Consider the following 19,190-nt stretch of genomic DNA (forward strand, 5'->3'; position numbering starts at 1 on the left):
TATTTGTATGTTGTTCCTCTACTGAGACATGTCTCCATGCGTTAATGTTCAAAAAGGTCTTTATTATTCTCATAGTGCCTGTGCTGCTGCACCTCTCGTCTGCTCTGATTGGTTAACTGGCCAGATCTGTGGTGATTGGTCAACCACTTAGAGATGAAACAATCTCTTGAATCTTTATTTCTATAACATATTTCCACACACACACACACACACACACACACACACACACACACACACACACACACACACACACGGGCATTAGGCTATTCCAAAGAAATGTTCGTAGAATGGAATTGATTTTGTAAAGTTATGCTTGGACTAAAATATGGGTGTAATTATTGGGTGTCAGAACACAACTAGAATAGTTTATTTTCTAAACACTACATCAATCCTTCATCATGTGAGAGAACACATATTTGACCTGGTGTCGGTGTAGTCTTCAATGCAAGTGAAAACACCATAAGAAAGCTTCAACATGAGAAGTGAGTTTGGCTTGGTGCGTGTCCTCTGCAGTGAAACCCTGTTGCTGCATTTTTCATGGCCCGTTCGGTCTTGATCTTACAAAGTGAGCCAGCTGCAGAGCTCCAGCAGGACTAACGCTAGATCCCCTCTATGAGGCTGTTGCGTGTCCATAGATGGAATGCTTTTATATCCGGAGAATGAGTATGCTTGAGGGAATTGGTTGACATTTAACATTTTATTCTATTATTTAGTTTTGTGAGTCGGCCGCTTTAAAAATAGGGTGTAAGCGTTATTGAACGAAAGAAAACAGGCTTTATGCTCATTTTTCAAACAATGTTTACAAGCCACTTAGTGAAGTGTGAGAGTCACACAGGCCCGGCTGAGCGTCTGCTGAAGGGAGATAACACAACAACGCTTAAAATGCCTTTCGAAATGTGAATTGTGTGCTCAAACTTATTATATTTTCTCATAATAAAGGGATTCATGTTGTGAGTATGAAACATTCACACTGTGGGTTTGTGTTACATACATCAATAATTAATAATGGTTGTATTGTTCATCATTGTATTTATATTATAAATACTTTTTTTTCTGCTTCCATTTCAATTTGAGATTACCACATAGTAAGAGTCTGCATGAGGAAGATATCAACAGCTCTGTAAAGTACGCGGTGGCACTTGAATGGGACCCCTGCAGCTCCTGTGAAGTGAGAACGCCTTTTTGTTCCCGAGATCACGATGGGAGTCGGTGTCAGCGGCACACACACAATGTAAAGAAGAAACGCATCTTCACAGGTCCGGAATCTGCAACACCGCCAGGCATGAGCAGTAGTTGCAAGTTTATCGCAAAAGATCAGTGATTGCCACCCAGGTCTTACGTGGAAATGTTTTGGAGTGTCTCAAGTAATAATAATAAAAATGAATTTGTACCTTGCTTTTTGGGGTTTTCCCTTACCTATTGTGTGAAAGGTTGCAGTCTTTGTAAACTGTCTACAAAGGCTAACAAGGTTTCTCTCCCACACACTGCCTCGATTTGACTCACTCATTTACTTTTGTAACAAAGTGACATCACAATGTAACACTCACACTTCCATTGGCTAGCGCTCCAACATATTGCAGGTGATAGGTTAAGGGGCGGGACATTTGTAAGCGGTTGACCTATCACAACAGAGCTGGCCAGCTAACCAATCAGAGCAGACTGCAGTGGCTCTGGTTTCAGACAGAGGGTGAAAAGAGGTGCTGCAGCACAGGTATGAGAAAAATAAAGAGCTTTTTGGACATTAAAGCATGGAGACATGTCACAGTAGAGACACGACATCTATATGAACCTAGAAATGAGAGTAAGACCTCTTTAGATTAAAATAGTTAGGAGAATAAACACAACAGGTTTACAAATTAGTGTATGGCGACTTTTTGCACAGGACACACCAACCTGAAAGAATTGAGAGGACATCAAATCCACCGAGATGTAGAAATAGTAAGCTTAAAGTGTTGGATATATAGATGGAACATGCAGCAACTTGTCCTGTCCTACCCCCCCCCCCCCCTACTATAAAGGTATATTAGACATAAAAGGCTGGGAACCACTACAATAGATATTAAAGAAGGACCCAGAAGAATATCTCAGTACACTAAGCTCTTTATAAACACATTAAGTAATTCACTTGCGAAGAACCTTTGTAAGGAAACTGTCCCTACAAATGACCCGGGAGACACAAGATTAACATGCTGTATTTAAAGTGTGGATACACAAAGCACCGTATTGTATCTTTCAGGTCACATGACCAGTCAAATTGATGTTATTGTTACTGAAAAACCACAAAAGCTTCAGCTACAGTGTTGAATTCAAAGCTCGAGAAAAAAAAACTTCTTTTGAAATCACTGTTTACTGTAACTAAAGTAATTAGTGTTATGCAAACAGTTGCAGTCAATGCTGCACTGTTTTCTCAGGGCCTGTGGTATCAGAGTGTTACGCCTTTCATTTGAAAGTTATAGAGCGAAAAGCCATGCGATAAATGATTTGTCCCACTGCAGCTGCAGAGACGCGTTTAATGAAATGTTGTATCACATGCATTTAAAAGGACGTTTTTATGCAGAGTGTCAGCGTGGATGTGAACTGATTACTGACAGTTATGTGCAGCACCTGAGAGACATGCGAGTGACACATCCTTTGTGATCGTTTTGCATCTCTTCAGGGGTCCTTCGTCTCATAATGTGTCCATAAGTGCTGAAAGAAAACATTCCTGTCCCTTTGTTTAGTGAGGAGAAACATACTGAAACACAACCAGGGCAAAGCGTACATCTGTTATACATAGATGTCGTTAAATCCAGGATGGTGTGTGTGTGTGTGTGTGTGTGTGTGTGTGTGTGTGTGTGTGTGTGTGTGTGTGTGTGTGTGTGTGTGTGTGTGTGTGTGTGTGTGCGTGCGTGCGTGCGTGCGTGCGTGCGTGCGTGCACACGTTTGGCAGTCAGAGTGATGAGCAAGAGGAAGAGCAGGAGGACCCCCCGCCAGGCCTCCTCATGCATTATCAACCCACAGCTCCTCAGCAGGAATCAACCAGCACATACCAGGGTGCCGGGCTTTCAGACAGCCGGGGGCAGGTTGGGTTTTTTTTTTTTCTCCAATATGGGACAACTTTCAGCTCTCCCTGTTCCTCTACTAACTCCCCCAACACACGCAGAGAAATTAACACATACATCAAGTAAAATACAGGTTTTCACTGTTTAATTCAAACAGATTGTCAGGAGAGAACACAGAAGTGTGCTTGGTGAGCTCAACAGAAATGATGCAAATTCATTTATATATGTATGTATGTATGTATATATATATATATATATATATATATATATATACACAATCACTTGTATATCACATATACAGTATGTACATATGACTAATACAGTATTGCAATGTGAGTCCACATGTCAAGCAGCTGTTACTTGAAGAAATAAAATCTGATGCTGCCTTCATTTGTGGTATTAAAGAGACTATACAGTGAGCCGCATCACAATTACACATTTTTTGCAACAAGGTGCTGTGGAGTTATTGCCTTAAAACAATTCAATTTTGATTTCAGGGATGGATTACAGCAAACGTGTTAACTAGAGTCAACCCATGGTCAAATCTGTGACAACATGTGAGGCTTTGATCAGAGACAGTTACAGCAACCCTGAAATATGTAATGTTCATTTTCACACCAATCACCTTGCTCAAGATTTGAGAAATCATACAAAAATAAAATATGTCACAGTAGAATACTGCCACCTTGTGGACGAACACGATTCAATGTCTATGTGACAAAGTGTTGCTTCTTTCACATCATTTCATCTCAATTCATTCACTGGCAGTAATACAAATAATAAAAAACCAGCATATTCTTCCAAGTCTATGGCGACGTGTAGGAGATGTTTCTGCTATGTTTGACCTCCAACAGGAATTAAAAGCAATGCGAGTCAATTATTATTTTAACACACCAGCCTCAAGGCACATTAAATACACTATGTGAAAAGTGTTACCGCTGAGAGCTGTGATTACTCCTGCGGCTCCCTCCTCTAACACACAGCGCCCGAAGAATCCCATAAGTCTGCACACTGTGAAGTGTGTTGGCAGCATGTCAATGGCAGATGCAAAATCAAACGCACGAGCTGGAGATCTTTATCTGTCATAACAGTCTGTTACGGAACACGGTCCGAGAAGATTTCACATGAAAACACACTCCAGATGCTGAACTGGATCGACAGGCAGCAGTGATGGGAGCAAACTAAGTGAATCACAGGATATTGGACAGTGCAACAATGCAGGCATATTGACACCAGCACTTTAATCAACAACAATGAAATGTAAAACGTCCCGGTTAATGATCACCTTTAAAACTCGCCTCGATTTTAGAATTAGTCTTCCAATCAGTCATTCACTTAGTGGCAGTTTACGACCATCACCTTTACATTCGGAGCTGGTTGCTCGACCTCTGCTCTCATTAGGGGGTGAGCGCCGCAGAGAGGTGGTCTGTTATCGGTACCTCGTACTTGAACACAACGCTGAACAGCTTCCCTCCCAGGCGGTCGGCGAGCCACGAGTTCTTGATGACGGCCATCTTGAGGCTCTCGCAGCTGAGCATGGCGTAGTAGTTGGTGTGAATGGCTCGGCCCATTCCTTCGATGATGACCAGGTCGATGTTCCGCTCCCGCACCACCATCGCCAGCACTTTGTCCAGACGGCTAGGGGAGAAAAAATACATTTTAGCTTCAATAAATTACCATATTAAAGTCCGTCTAACAAACTCTTAACCAGGTGTAAAAGAGGCCCTATTTCTAGGGTTTTCCCTTTCCAGTAGTGTGTTGTATAGGTTTTTCTGCATGTACATCTAAAATCCCAAAGTTTCTCTCCCACACACTCCCCCACTACCTGAAATGCCTCCATTGGACTCCTTTGTTTACTTCTGTAACATGGTGACATCACTGTTTTATTTGTATTTAACAGGGACAGTGCACATTAATTAACATTCCTGTAAATGTGCCAGAGTTAGCCAAGAGGCTATTTTTCATCTGTTGTCCCTGGACAGTTATTATAAGTCTACCTAAAACACATTTCATTTAAACAAGTTGATACAATCAAATGAAAATATGCAACATACATTACTGGAATACTTAAAATAAATAAAAAGACAGAACAATAAAACAAAAAGAACATGTTAAAACAGGCAGTGGGTTGTAAGGAGGATTGTGTCAGCGTTGGCAGAGCTGATTCCTCACTAACAGGTTTTGAGCTGGGCAGGCATTTGCATGTTTAATTAATGAGGTTTTTCCAGCTCAACAAGTTGTGTTTGTTGAGTATTGGGCAGTGATTCAGATTCAACTTTATTGTCATTACATAGTACATGTACTAGTGACGAAATGTAAGTTAGGCATCTGACCAGAAGTGCAAAATAGCAGTGCAGGAGTCTACATAATAAGAATAGTTATAAATAGAATACTATCGCAGTGATGCGAATAAACAGATTTTTTGTCCAGTATTTTGAGTGTTTGTTTGTGACTCCAGTGGTTTTAATGTTATTCTACTGGCATGTGACCAGGTCATTAAACAGTAGGTGATGTGTGTGAGAACCATAGAGTGTGTGTCCATCAGAGATGCCTCAATTGACATGTAATCTCTGGTGAACCCAACATTCGACAGACTGAATTTGACCCTATTACATACTTTTTTAACCTGAGCCTCATGACTCCGAGGTACTTGTATTGTGACACCACCTGTAGCCTCTCCCCTGACACAAAAACATCTGGCTCAACACAAGAGGACTTTGTTTAGCTGAAGAAGATGCATACTGTTTTACAAATATTTAGTTGCAAACAGCATTGTTCCAACCAAGTTGTTACATGAACCATGGTGTGTGTCAGTTCATTAGCCACTTGTGTCATATTGCTTCCATGTACATGTATTACAGTGTCATCTGCACACATGTGGATGTTTGTGTCAGGACATACAGATGGTAAATCATTGATATATAGCGAAAATCCTGAAAAAGCGTGAATAACACTTCTATTGGCTAGCGCTGGAACACATTGTACGTGAATTGTACATCTCAAAGCTGTTAACCAATCACAAGAGACCCGGCCAGCAAACCAATCAGAGCTGGGCTCTGGTGTCAGACAGAGGGTGAAAAGAGGTGCTGCAGCAAAGGCTGTATGAGAAAAAAAAGCTTAAACTTGACCACCCCACCAGATATGATACTAGGCTTGTTTGAGACAAGCAAGACCTGCGCAGACCTGCGCAGTTGCGATCAACGTCTTGCTAGTGCGTTGCATGATGGTTAGTCATTTTGTCCGACTTGCTCTGGAGGCTCGCCCACATGAGACTTTGAAATCTCGCGGGACAAAGACGCCCGCAGCCTTGAGAGAGAGGCGAGGCGAGTTGGCACAGTTGCTCTCCACGAGCTGCGGAAGCGAAATGCTTGATGTGAAACGGCTCGCTAGTATCTCGAGCTGAGCGCTCATTGGTGGTTTTGACCACGTGCTGCTGATGAAACTCTCCAATTGGCTGGCAAAAGTTTGTTGTTGTTTTGTGTCAGTTTTACGTCGCCACATCCATTCCCATTTTTCATCATTGTTCCACAATGTTTATCATCATGAAATTAATATCTATATATTTTATACTATACTGCTTACCGTTTTCATACTTTATATATCTTAGCATATTCATACACACTGTTCATACTGCTCACAGGCTGGTATCTAGTGTATTCATACCCCACTGTTTATTCATCATTCAATTCATTCTATATGTTATTCTGTAGATTGTGTACATTACTTTCCACTTCGCTGCTTGTTGCACCTGGTTAGAAGCTAAACTGCATTTCGTTGTCTCAGTACCTGTAATATGTGCAATAACAATAAAGTTTCTCTTTAAGTTAAACCAAATCATTAAAATAAAATCTATTGTAATGTAATGATTTGGTTTAACCTTATTTATTGAATACATCATTTAAAATGGCAAGAGTAAATCAAATTACATCCATGTTGTACACATCATAAAGCTTAAAGTGGCAGCTAAAGAATTAACACAGCAGCAGGTCTGTTCAGTTCATGCTCATGAAGCTTCATGTGTGCGGATCTGAAGGGACTGATCATTTGTAGCCTGACACCTATCAGTTTTGCAAACATTAAGAGGGAGGAGCATTTCTAATTATGGAACCCAGTCACTGGTGTGGTTCCTCATCATGACTGAATTAACACACCTATATAAAGCAATGGAGATCACCTTTGTCTACAGTGGGTAAAATGGAATTTCCGCCATTGCAAACCCAGCCAGTCAAGCCGACTCCGAGTCCGAGCTGTCCGACTTAAGACGAGCTTTTTGACACCTCCCCCGGCTGCGATCGGCTACTCTCGTCTACTTTCGAGGCGAGCCGCAATGTGTCTCAAACAAGCCTAATTGCTTCCAGCAAAAACAGGAAGTGTAATTCTAGGTCATTTCCAGGCCAAATTATACTCCTTCTAAAAATGTCAAATGTAAATAAAATGCTAAAAACCGACCTCAGATCCAGGCAGGGGGAGCTGGAGCCACTCTGCACCAAGATCAACCTGTCCTGCTCCAGACTGGACCTACACAGCAAACACAGCACAGGTCACTGCTTTAAAAAGCTTTGTGGGTGTTAAATGATGAGAGCGGAGAGCAAATGATATCTTAGAAGATACTCGGGAATGAAAATAAAATGATATGTTTGTCATATTAAGATATTGTGCATTCTATGATAACAGATAAGCTGTGGTCTATATTTTTGTATATTGTAAACTTTTAAAAAGGTTAACACTCACTGAATGACTGGATCCATGGCAGCGATGCTTTTGGTCAATATCTGCAGTTCACCGTTCGTTACGTCATTTAACGCCGGACCAGAGTTGCTGGCCAAAACAACCTGAGGGCAGACGGAGAGAAGAGCTGGATTAGCATTTGTATCAAATATGTTATTTTGACGTGATGTTGCTATAGTTCCTTACCTCTGTTCCTCGAGAGAGAAGCTCTCTGACAAAAGGCATCACACCTAGAATGATGTCTACGCCACTATTATCTACGAAAAACAAGGCACACTTATGAGGAGGACCCTGCAAGAGAAAACCAGGATGGATTGTATTCAAGGACACATCATCAAGAGCACACAACACAGAAACATATAGGACATCACAAAGCAATGTCAGCTGTTATCAGTGTTTTTGTTTCTGTGGGTCACACAGTAGAGTGCTTTGATAAAAACCTCTAAACCCCCACCAGTAATGTAAGAATAATTCATTTGGCTTTGAAATGAGAAAAAGACTATCACCTTAAGTCTCTCAAACCACTGGTCGTAGGAATCAACAAGCCATGGCCGCTCTGAGGGAGAAAACAAAAATGATTAGTTTGATGGAATACCTCAAGGTCCCACCATTTTTAACAACATAAATAAAGAAGAGAAAGAGAAGAGAAATACTTGGAAACCTTCCAACTGTCGTTTAGCCTGCTCAAACCCAAACTCTGGATCAGATTCGAGGACGCTGCATGACATCGAAACAAAATATGCAAAAGTAAGACAGGAATTTGGATCACAGCATAAAGAACAACTTTTTAAACATTGAAATTGGAACTATGTTTGAACTAAGCGGGCCAGAGGTGATATTGTGTCAGTGTACGGCAAGATGACTGTGGATATCTGGCTCAGAGCCTCAAAGGGCAACATCAACATAAAAACATGTTTCAGAATCATCGGGATGCAGCCGGTTGCTTTCTAGGTTGAGATGGATCGTAAGCAGCCCGGAGGTATTTGAAAGGATTTGTTATTCTGTTTACTTTCAAATTCATGCTGCAGACTGTTTCAGTCTGAAACCACAGCAGTGACAAACTGCTTTGCCCAGGGGACACTTGTGCAAAATGACAGGAGGCCAGGGGCCAGCTAATAAACACACATTGGTAACATGTATCACTAAAGATACATGTACAGGCTCATAACAAACATGTTTCTTAACGGTCTTTGTTTCTAATTTAAAGTGGACCTATCATGCTATATTTGAATAATATCGTGTCGGACCATACCTAAATACCAAACAGATCATGCATTTTAGCCATTCCTCATTTCGCTCAATTTAACACCGTCTTTGCATGGGCTGATTCTGTGAGAACAGCACCATCTACAGGCCTGCATATGTACTACAGCGTCTCCAGCGCTTTCGAACGGCAATGTCCGTGGCTGTCTCCTCCTGATTGGTGGAGTTGGCCCAATAGCCGTAGCGCCACTTCTGTGACGTCATAGAAGTGTTCAAATCTGGATCAGTCTGTTTCAGATCCGTTGCAGCCCCTTTTTAAGAGATTTGGGTATGGAGGAAAATAGAGAGGGTTGTGTTTTCTGACACTTGGTGAGTTCCCTGGAACACCGGGGACACATATTCATGTATAAAAGACGTACACAAGTGCATTTTGCATGATAGGTCACCTTTAACTGACTTACTTACGTAACTTATTTTCATATACTTGCTTTGGTTACATTTGTAAAATTGTATAGCTCAATTATCAGAGCTGAAATCTCTTCCAAGATGAAATCACCATATTGTTGGATGATTTCAGAAAAAAGGTTGAGTATCAATGCTTTGGGTCTTTAGAATATGAAACATTCACAGAGGGGCTCCACCCACTTTCAGGATAGAAGACCCATAAGCTCCACTCACTCTGACACGGCCTTGGCTCCCCAATCAAACACGTTCCCGGCCAGGACGCCCCTCACCAGAGCGAACTGCCTCTGCTCCCAGCTCAGCCCATCGAGAGCCTTCACCGCCTTCTGGTAGTACTTCAGAGCCATGTCGTTCTCCTGCTGTTTGATCTATAGGAGCACAGAGATAAGATGAAGCTAGTTTGAACAGAATAACAGATTGGTCATTTGATGCATTCAGGGACATGAACAAATGTGATCTGAGAAAGTGTTAAAGACTAATGCATTGCTTTCAATTGGCTTAATGTGTGACACCATGAGACTGGATAGAATATGCTCAGATCACTGAGGGCTAAAGCAGCTGTGCAGCACAAGAAAAGACACAGAGAAAGGTTGATAGATTTCAGTCAGACCTTGCAGTAGGGATCAGGAAAGTTGAACTCATTTAAACAGTGTTCCCTCGTGTCTAACAGACTTCTGACAGTGAGGGATCCGTAAGCACTAGGTGAAAAGAGAAGCACTCTACGTTAGCCAGAGAGAAAAGCAAACACACAAACAGGCTGGGGGGGAGGATGCATGGTACATTTAAACAACATTTTCATGTTCTTGCTTAAAAACATGTCAAACTTTCGGTTTATATTGTTGTCCAATTTAATTGAAAACGTACATAAAATGTTCTGATATCTAGGGCTGTAATGGTTTACCAATATCGCGTTATACCACGTTGTGAAAAATGAAAGTTATAATGCCGGGGACATTTGTTTTTCAATGGTATTGATACAAAAAACTACCATATATGTTAAAAGTCATAGGATTATTATTTTTCATGCAGAAATGTAATTAAGATGCTAAAGTGCTGCTAACGTTATTAAATTATATATTTTTTTTACATGGGTTTTTATTTATTGATATTATCAGAATGCTGTTTTAATTCCTTTAAGGATCATTGAAACTAAGATGATAATAACAAAACAAACACAAAAAATATATATTATAATAATATTATTATTATTTTTTTTTAAATACTGTATACCCAGATATTTTCTGAGACAGCAGTTGAAAGTGTCATATTGTCACATCCCTACTGATATCATTGCAGTTCATCCAAAAAATGAAACGGCAGAATGAATACGACTGACTCGGACTGACTGCACCCAAATAGGAAACGGATGTCTCTCTTTCATCTACACAGGCAGGTATAAAGACGTGAAACTAATGCAGAAACTGAAGGAAATACTTTGAAAGTTTGGTTTACTAAAAGCTCTGGGTCTAACAGACAGGGTTTGCATGCAAAGCAGAAGCAGTCCTCACAAAGGCTGGTGGCGGAGCGTCTGCAGCTTGTGTCTGTATTTCTGACGGAACTTCTCCGCTCGCTCCGCTGCCTCCGGCATGTCGGGCTGGCTCGCTACAGCTCTCTTCACCACCTGCTCGGAAGAAAACAAGAGCAATCAGCCATGTTCACGAGCTCTTTATTACAAATGTCCATGAACGAGGTGTAAACACAGAATGTATCGTCCATTTCGGGGCTCATTTTGTTTTACTATCGTCATGGATTAAGTGGCTAAACACAGGTGAGCAGTGTGACATTCAAATGATTATTGTAAGCGGTCTGTTCTAGGCTGCCTCTTAGTAAATCTGCACAGCTCTCCACTTTACATTCTACACCTTTTTTTATTATTTTGTCATAATTTACTATTATTAGTTTTATTTGTAATGTTAAAATATATACATCCGTGTGCATTATGTATAGTTTTTATTTTAGTTTTGGCCATTTTCTTACAATTATTGTTCTCTGACTGTCTCTATGTATGCACCATGCATACCAAAACCTTGTATGTGGAAGCTTACTTGGCAGTAAACCTGTTTCTGATTCGGATTTCAGATTCACAGTTTTAAAACAAATGACTTTTTTTTTCTTCATTGTGTTAATATTTTTCCTCTTAGAAATAGATTTTTCTTTTCTTTTTCTTCCTTATTTTGTAATAGCTTAACATTTTCTTCCTTTCAGACAACGATACTTTATTTCCGAAACATGAACCTGCATCCTACCCCGTCCAGGGCCTCCTCGAAGCAGAAGAGCCAGTACTCGCGGGCCGGAGCGTCCTCTATGAGGTCCACCGTGTCGGGGATGTAAGACGAAGCGTCCTGCAGCAGTGGCAGATTCACCAGCTTCCTCTCCAGGCGGTCCATCTCCAACATGTCAAACTAGAAGCAGCAAAGAGACAGAGAGAAAACATGCTGTGGGTGTAAACTCTAAATGCTTCTTCAAACATCAGAGCCAATTTCAGCTATCACTCTGTTATTTGAGGAGATAATACCTTTGTCTTAGCCACACAGTGGTAGCTTTCATTTGGTGAGTAGGTTTTCACTATCAAGACAACCACTAAGCAGAGAGGAAGATGCAGTAAGGAAAAAAAAGGAGAGAATGTTCTAGCAAGACGTATTCCTAATAGCTAGTGGAAGCCAGCAGATTCATTAATTGTGGGACACAATCAATAGTCCATTAAAGAACAAACTACATCAATAGAAGGTTTCCCAAGTGGTAATTCACCAGAGAAGAGGTGATCATTCATTTGCAGCCCTGGATCACACGTTGCACTCCTGAAATCCAGTGAAATAAGCAGGGGAAAGAGTTCATTCCAGGGCGTGTAAAAGAGGTTAGCAGCTCCTAATGCTCTACGGAGGCACACCATGCACCAGTATCACACCAAGGATTCAAAAAGTGGGTGTAAAACGCTGTTATGTTCTCATTTTAACCCAAAAGGTATTAGTAACAGACCAAAAAGTGGCAATATCTTATGCAAAACCAAAATATAAGCTGAAAATAACTGCAGTCAACAAAGTGACAATCCAAAGTGTCTACAGAAAGAAAACAAGGCACTGTGAGCAGGAGCCACACGTCATCAAACCAGAGCACGAGTGAAGCGGACGAGGTACTTACGGGAAACTGAAGGAGAAGGTTAGGTAGACAGAGGAGCGTATGGAGAGGAAATGGAAAGAAAGAAAATCAAAAAAGATAATTAATGTTGTTGTATGATGTTTATAGATAGTTAGAATGGAGGAGATGATGATACCATACAAGAGATCATTGAAATAAAGTTCAAATGTGAAAATGATCAGAAAATGGATTGAGAAGTTGGGTGAAATAAGGACCAATGGACCTGAGGCAGAGTGGAAATAGGTTTAAGGAATTCCTCATGGTACATGACCCAGCTTCATAGGGATCACTCTGGCTCCTCTGCAGACTCACCGTTCCACTGCGTGCACGCTGCATGGGATTCATATCTGGAGAGACACTCATCAGGCCCGAGCTCCCCGCATAATTCTCTCCCCAACTGTACTGGTTTGGATCTGGAGGGGTACAAGATGCATTTATACTTACAGTATGGTATGACATCATGTGCATTTTATTATCATTTGTGATTCAGGTTCATATTTGTATGTTGTGCCTCTGATGGGACATGTATACAGCAACCCTGTTGAAACCAAATGTAGCTTTATATATGCACTTGTGTTTTTCCTTACTGTCCTCCTCTGCGCCTTTAAGAAAGGCTCCAATGGCTCCGAGATAGCCTTCATGTCTGAGGAACAAGGCCTGAACTTCACCCTGCATACAAAAAAAAGGTAGAAGATGACATACCAATCTGAGTTGTAGGGGAAAGCTGATAACACATGGGTAACAATGTGACACACAGACACTTGGTGCTCTGTGTTAGGGGTTAGTCTGGTGTTAGGTCAGCAGAGGGAGAGGACTTGCCTTGGTGAAGAAGTTGATGCTGTAGGTGATTGTGTGCATGGTGACGGGGTGTCCTCTGATGAAGAAGCCTCCGAAGTACACTCGCGACAGGTTGTGCATCTTTGCATACAGACAGGCCAGCTGCCCGATGTCGTTGCTTATCATATGGAGTAAGCTCTTGGCCATGTCTTCTTTAGAGAACTCTACAATCAGAACAGAGTTATAGAAAAATGTGCAACAGGCAAAATATCCACATCAGTTTAAAGGGGACATTTTATGCTCATTTTCAGGTTCATATTTAGATGTTGTGCCTCTACTGTGACATGTTTACAGGCTTTAATGATCAAAGTTGAATTGTTATCATATTGCAGCACCCTATGTCTGAAACCAGAGCCTAATCTGCTCTGACTGGATATTATCAATATTCAAAACCTGGTCAAAATGTCCACCTGAGGCTGTAAAAACAAATCAACAACTATGCTGCCCTCCAGTTAACACAGAGCAGACAGAGATAGCAGCTGTATCAGAACTAGGTGAGAGGTCATCAGCTCACTCCCAACACAGATCTTGCCATAAAACTAAGGGAAATAGTTAGTGCCTTGCCAAGATGACATCACAAACACAGCAGATATATGCATTGGCAACTATGACATCCTTCTTATTTTATATACACTTCAAACATAACTCAATCCTTTGATATCCTGGCCGATGTTGGTTGAAGCCCTACTGTTTCAGACATCACACACTGTCAGAAACCTTTGTGTAGTTCTGGACTCTGACCTACATTTCAAATCCCACATCAACAGAAGTACAATAATCAGTATATTACCAACGATTACCAGACTGAAAACACTCATGTCTCAACACGACCTAGAGGAACTTGTTCATGCCTTTGTTTTTTGTAGACTTGATTACTGCAACAGTGTCTTTGTAAGAAATCTATCAGACGACTGCCAAAAGATTTCTGACATAAAGTAAAAGTCATATATCACCCCAGTTCTCAGAGCTCTGCAACAGCCTTCTAATAACTCAACAAATAGACTTGAACATGTTATTATTAACTTATAAAGCTTGAAATGCTTTAGGACCACAGTACATGTCTGACAGGCTGCTTTGTTACGATCCACCCTGAGCTTTCACATCATCGGGGCAGGTTGACTCATCGTCCCCAAGTCCAGAACAAAACATGCAGAAGCAGCTTTTAGTATTTATGCTGCGCAGATCTGGAACAAACTTTGCCGTTCCATTTTTACGCTTCTGCAAATCTTACTTCATCATCCGGATTTACAATGTCCATTTTTAACTACTTACTAACTTTTCTCTTTTATGAATTGTCTTATTGAGTTTTATTTATTGTATTATTGTTTGTTGATGCATATGTAAAAGACCATGACTTTCTTTGTGCCCGATATATGTGCTATTAAAATAAACTAACCATAACATTTTATTTTCAGGTTTGTAGACTGCATTGGCTCAATCAGGTTACAATGGGATCCAATAGTAGGTGAGGACTGAAATGGATGAAGGGTATTTCGGCATTCGAAAACTAAAGTATGAATTCTGCGCATAAAGCTGTGTTTTTTGCCGGTTTGAATTTCAATTAAATTTTTGAAACTTTCAATGTGAAACTGAGTCTATAAAGGTTAAATGCTTGATATTCAAAAGATAGTTGATTTAGTCCTGTCCACTGAATTGCACATACAGTACAAATGCATACGTTGTGTTTATACAGTCTATTGCCACACTAACCCAGGCATTTAGTGTGTCACCTTTGTCAGCAGTAGCAGACTTTCCAAAACTGCTCGCGATTAGATCTCCAGTCAAGCCCAAAGACCCATAAGATCCTCCGTAGATATCTTTGACGAGCATATCTACGCTCGTGTGCTGCCCTTTGGAGGCCAATTGTAGCAACTCATCGAATCCCTACAGGAGAGAAAGGGGTAAAGTCAACAAGGCTGAAGGGAACCAAATATGGAAATAACAAGTCGATCTTTAGTGGAGTCCCAGAGATTACAATCTGTGAGTTAAATCACACTAAGGTTTTAAGGGTACCTTTGTTTTGGTCAGCAAGGCTCCAAGGCCCCAGAATGTCCCTCCACCTATAGAGCTTCCTCCTATTCGCTCAAATTTGTCCTCTGATTCAACCTGTCGGAGAGGGAGAGAATAGGAGTTGCAGAAATACAGAGTTCAATATAAATTGTAGTCATGTGGAAAGAAATGTACAAAATAAAACACGAGATGACAAGGTTAGTCATTTTTACATATAAAACACTACTCGCATTGAGTGTGTGTTGCTTCCTTTTTTAAATGTAAAAGCTTGGGGGAGAACCCTCCTTTTGATGATGCCAATGTAAGTGCAATTCTAGCCAAATTAGTTATTTAAAATGTTTTTAGTTTAAATGTGCTGATATTTATTTATGTTTCTATTTACAGTAAGCCCTTTTATTTAAAAAAAGATATTTAAATGTTCAAATGATCAAAAAACATACCAGTAGGCTTCATAAATCAACAAAGAAAAGAAGATTGAGATTGAGGCTGCAACTCATATTTATTTTCATTATTGATTCTGACATTTTTTGTGTCAGAAGATATAAGACAAATTGTTTAAATGTTATTATTATTTAAAAACACAGCAACAAACTATCAAATGTAAGAAGTTGAAACCAGAGAATGCTCCAATTATTGGATTAAGCACGTGTTTAACGAGAAGGTATACTTGTCTAACCCACTGACAAAACTTTGATCCGTCGTTTGTTACCTTGACTATGGACACCCCCGAGCCGATGTTTACGAGCAGGTAGGGGAAGATGTCAGGTTGGGTGGTCTGAAAGCGGTACTCTGACTCGGTGTGCTTGGCGAACACGAACGCCTCGTGAGGAATGTTCCTCAGCACGAAGTTACAGCCCTTGATGAGGCACGTCATCTCGTCCTCTTTGTCCACTCTGCATCAACACAGCACATAAAGAGTCCATTATATCTGCAGCCATGTGTGATGTGGCTTCATAAGCACATTTGTAGATCTAATTCGATAGATTCCTTTTTCTCTGAGGTGATTTACTTGAGTAACATTGAACTGGAAAGTGGAAAACATTTTTTTTTTTTTACATGAAATGTCATTTAGCTGAGGGTTTCATCAAAAGCAACTTAAATGCAATAAATGCAATCATCCATGAAGTCTGGTGGTATCTCCAGTCTTTTTAAGTGCTATATACAAACATCAGATGTTTTTTTTCTTTGCATATGGTTATTTGTTGCATATTATTACCTAGATATGTAAACAATGCAAGTCAACTATCATGTGAATGTTCTGTTGACATCACACAATGATGGTTAGCAAACAAACTGGCTGCCCTAGCTTAAGTATCAGTAAAGAAAATACATTCTCTAGAAAAGTATTCATAAGGTCTTCTGAACAATATAGTGTGACATCTGCTTCACAGGCAGAGGACAGGGTATTGCTTTGTGTGTGCTGTGAATCAGTTACAGCAAGGGCAGAGTTCATTCCAACGTCAATCACTGAAATGTGCCGGATATTTGCCTCCCTTTTTGTTTTTCTTTGTACATGATATGTCTACAGTCTTACCTGTGGAGGTTCCCCAAGGCTCTATCCTGGGCCCCATCCTCTTTTTACTGTACATACTGCCCCTAGGTTCAATTCTCACAAAACACAACATCCCCTTCCACTGCTACGCCGATGATGTACAGATCTATCTGCCTCTCAACTCAATTCAAATGTCAACTCATTACAGCAGTTGATGGACTGCTTGACAGAGATCAATACCTGGCTGAGCCAACATTTCCTCAACCTCAACGAGAGCAAGACCGAGGTCATCTTTTTTGGACCCTGACCTCCAGCCTCCCCGGATGATATTCTGGGCTCCCTTAGTAAACACATCCTCCCCTCTGTCAAGAACCTTGGAGTGACCTTCAATAGCGCTTTTAAATGTGATAAGCAGGTCAGCACTGTAGTCAAGACCTGCTTTTTTAAAATACGACTATTGGCCAACACCAAGTCGTTTTTATCTTTTAAAGACCTATAAAGGGTTATTAACGCCTTTGTAACCACGAGGCTGGACTATTGCAACTCTCTATAGGTGGGTATGGACCAGGCGTCAATTAGACGCATGCAGCTAGTGCAGAACGCAGTTGCACGTCTTCTCACTGGCCACAAAAAGCGCGACCACATCACCCCAATTCTGACCTCATTGCACTGGCTTCCAATTCGGTTCCGAATTGATTTTAAACTCCTTTTATTTGTCTTCAAAGCCCTAAATAGGCTGGCTCTGGCTCATATAGCCGAGCTCCTCCATCGCTACACCCCAGCCAGAGCTTTAAGGTCTGCTGACCAGCTGTTGCTTATAGTGCCCAGACCCTCAAAACCCGAGGTCACCGAGCCTTCGCAGCAGCTGGCCCTAGGCTCTGGAACACTCTGCCCCTCCATGTGAGGTCGGCCCAGACCCTAGGGGTTTTTAAATCAACACTAAAGACTCACTTCTTCTCCCTGGCCTTCTAGTCAGAGCGGAGCACGACTCATGACATTTTCCTGTGTTTGATTTTTATATTTGCTGTTGTAATTTATTGTCTTCTGTTTGCGATTGCAGTAATGTGTTTTTATTTGCATACAGCACTTTGGCTCGACCAAAAATCGTTTTTAAAATGTGCTACATAAATAAAACCTGATTTGATTAGATACAGATACAGTTGAGCAACAACAGTTTCTGTAGTGTCTGTATACTCACTTGAGTCCAAGTTTCCTCTCAATGAGTTCTTTAAACTTGTGCGCGCCTCCACCTGTGGCTTTGATAACTTTGGTGTCCGTGTTGACCAAGTGGTCTTTGATGAAGTCCAAACATGTTTCAATGTAGGCATTTTCAAACTTGATGAAGTGCAGGCGTGCAGTGACCTCTTCCTGCACGGATATTTCATACAGATTGTCATTGGTGGCCTCCTGTGGACACAGATGATGCAGAAACAAAAGGAGGAAGGGTGAATACTTGGAGATGTCCTGTTATTGTATTGGCCTCTGCTATTTAGTTTTTCTAGAGAGCATATGTTATCTGTTGGAGGACGTATTTTGGCATGAAATATGTAAGCCACCATGCAGTTTTGTTAGATGAAGGAAACTAACCTTTGAAGTGTGGTCGAAAGATCGTACTTTGGCCACCTTGTGTTGCACAGTGGAGTAGTAGGCAAGCTTTGTGAGAGACCCACCTGTTCAACAGAAATGCATGAATAAAGTCCGATAAGAAATACATGATAAAGTAAAAGGTAGACAAGAGACATCAGCTAGACATAGAGGACAACAACCCTCAGACAAGTTAGCTAGCAGCTAACATTATTTCTGTTGTACTTAAAAAGTTAGTCTGGTGTCTTTTGCACACGTCCCTTTATCAGATAAGACCATATTTAAGCCTCATGAGACTTCCATCTTCAAAGCTAACATACTTGCTGTCACTAAGTGAAATTATTAAGGAATTTAAGAGGCTAACGTTAGCTTATTTACTTTCAGTTAAAGTCATGTGTTGTCATGGAATCAGGCTGCGGCGGCATAGCTGGAAATTAGCCACATTTGCACAAAAGGGGCGGAAGAAATAGAGAAAACTCTTATATTCCCACCTACCTATGTCTATCGCGAATCGCTTTGCGTTCTCCAAATTACGGAATATTTCGTCTGGAGGAAGAATTATGCTTTTATCCATGGTATGGCTACTTGAGCTGCTGTCAACTCGTACAAATTCCGCCATGGTGGGCAATGATTTGATGCTACGTGCGCGGCGTGTAAACGTGCGCGTACCCCGTTATCCAATCAGCATCCACGTACAT

The 19,190-nt window shown here is 40.9% G+C and overlaps 1 protein-coding gene across 1 annotated transcript; it reads right to left on the reverse strand.

The window, feature by feature from the left end:
• Positions 1-3,171: 3,171 nt before the first annotated feature.
• On the reverse strand, positions 3,172-19,137 carry pank4 (pantothenate kinase 4 (inactive)). The gene is made up of 19 exons (XM_034082900.2): positions 18,988-19,137; positions 18,496-18,578; positions 18,107-18,315; positions 16,126-16,309; positions 15,420-15,512; positions 15,137-15,290; positions 13,389-13,570; positions 13,157-13,238; positions 12,882-12,982; positions 11,681-11,836; positions 10,943-11,055; positions 10,045-10,132; positions 9,651-9,802; positions 8,431-8,486; positions 8,276-8,325; positions 7,956-8,060; positions 7,773-7,873; positions 7,491-7,559; positions 3,172-4,679 (listed from the first exon to the last, which is right to left on the reverse strand). Exons 1-19 carry the CDS (start codon positions 19,109-19,111, stop codon positions 4,439-4,441), a joined length of 2,343 nt encoding a protein of 780 aa, XP_033938791.1. The 5' UTR covers positions 19,112-19,137; the 3' UTR covers positions 3,172-4,438.
• Between the last annotated feature and the right edge of the window lie 53 nt (positions 19,138-19,190).

This window comes from Pseudochaenichthys georgianus, chromosome 5 (assembly GCF_902827115.2).
Source record: "Pseudochaenichthys georgianus chromosome 5, fPseGeo1.2, whole genome shotgun sequence".
Taxonomy (NCBI): Eukaryota; Metazoa; Chordata; class Actinopteri; order Perciformes; family Channichthyidae; genus Pseudochaenichthys; species Pseudochaenichthys georgianus.

Excerpts from the sequence above, each read along its gene's own strand:
- pank4 (XM_034082900.2), bottom strand. The coding sequence starts at position 19,111 with ATGGCGGAATTTGTACGAGTTGACAGCAGCTCAAGTAGCCATACCATG. Across the intron at positions 13,571-15,136 it reads GTCTGCTACTGCTGACAAAG|AGTTCTCTAAAGAAGACATG; the intron begins GTGACACACTAA and ends TTCTGATTGTAG. Across the intron at positions 4,680-7,490 it reads TCCCCCTGCCTGGATCTGAG|CCGTCTGGACAAAGTGCTGG; the intron begins GTCGGTTTTTAG and ends TTTCTCCCCTAG.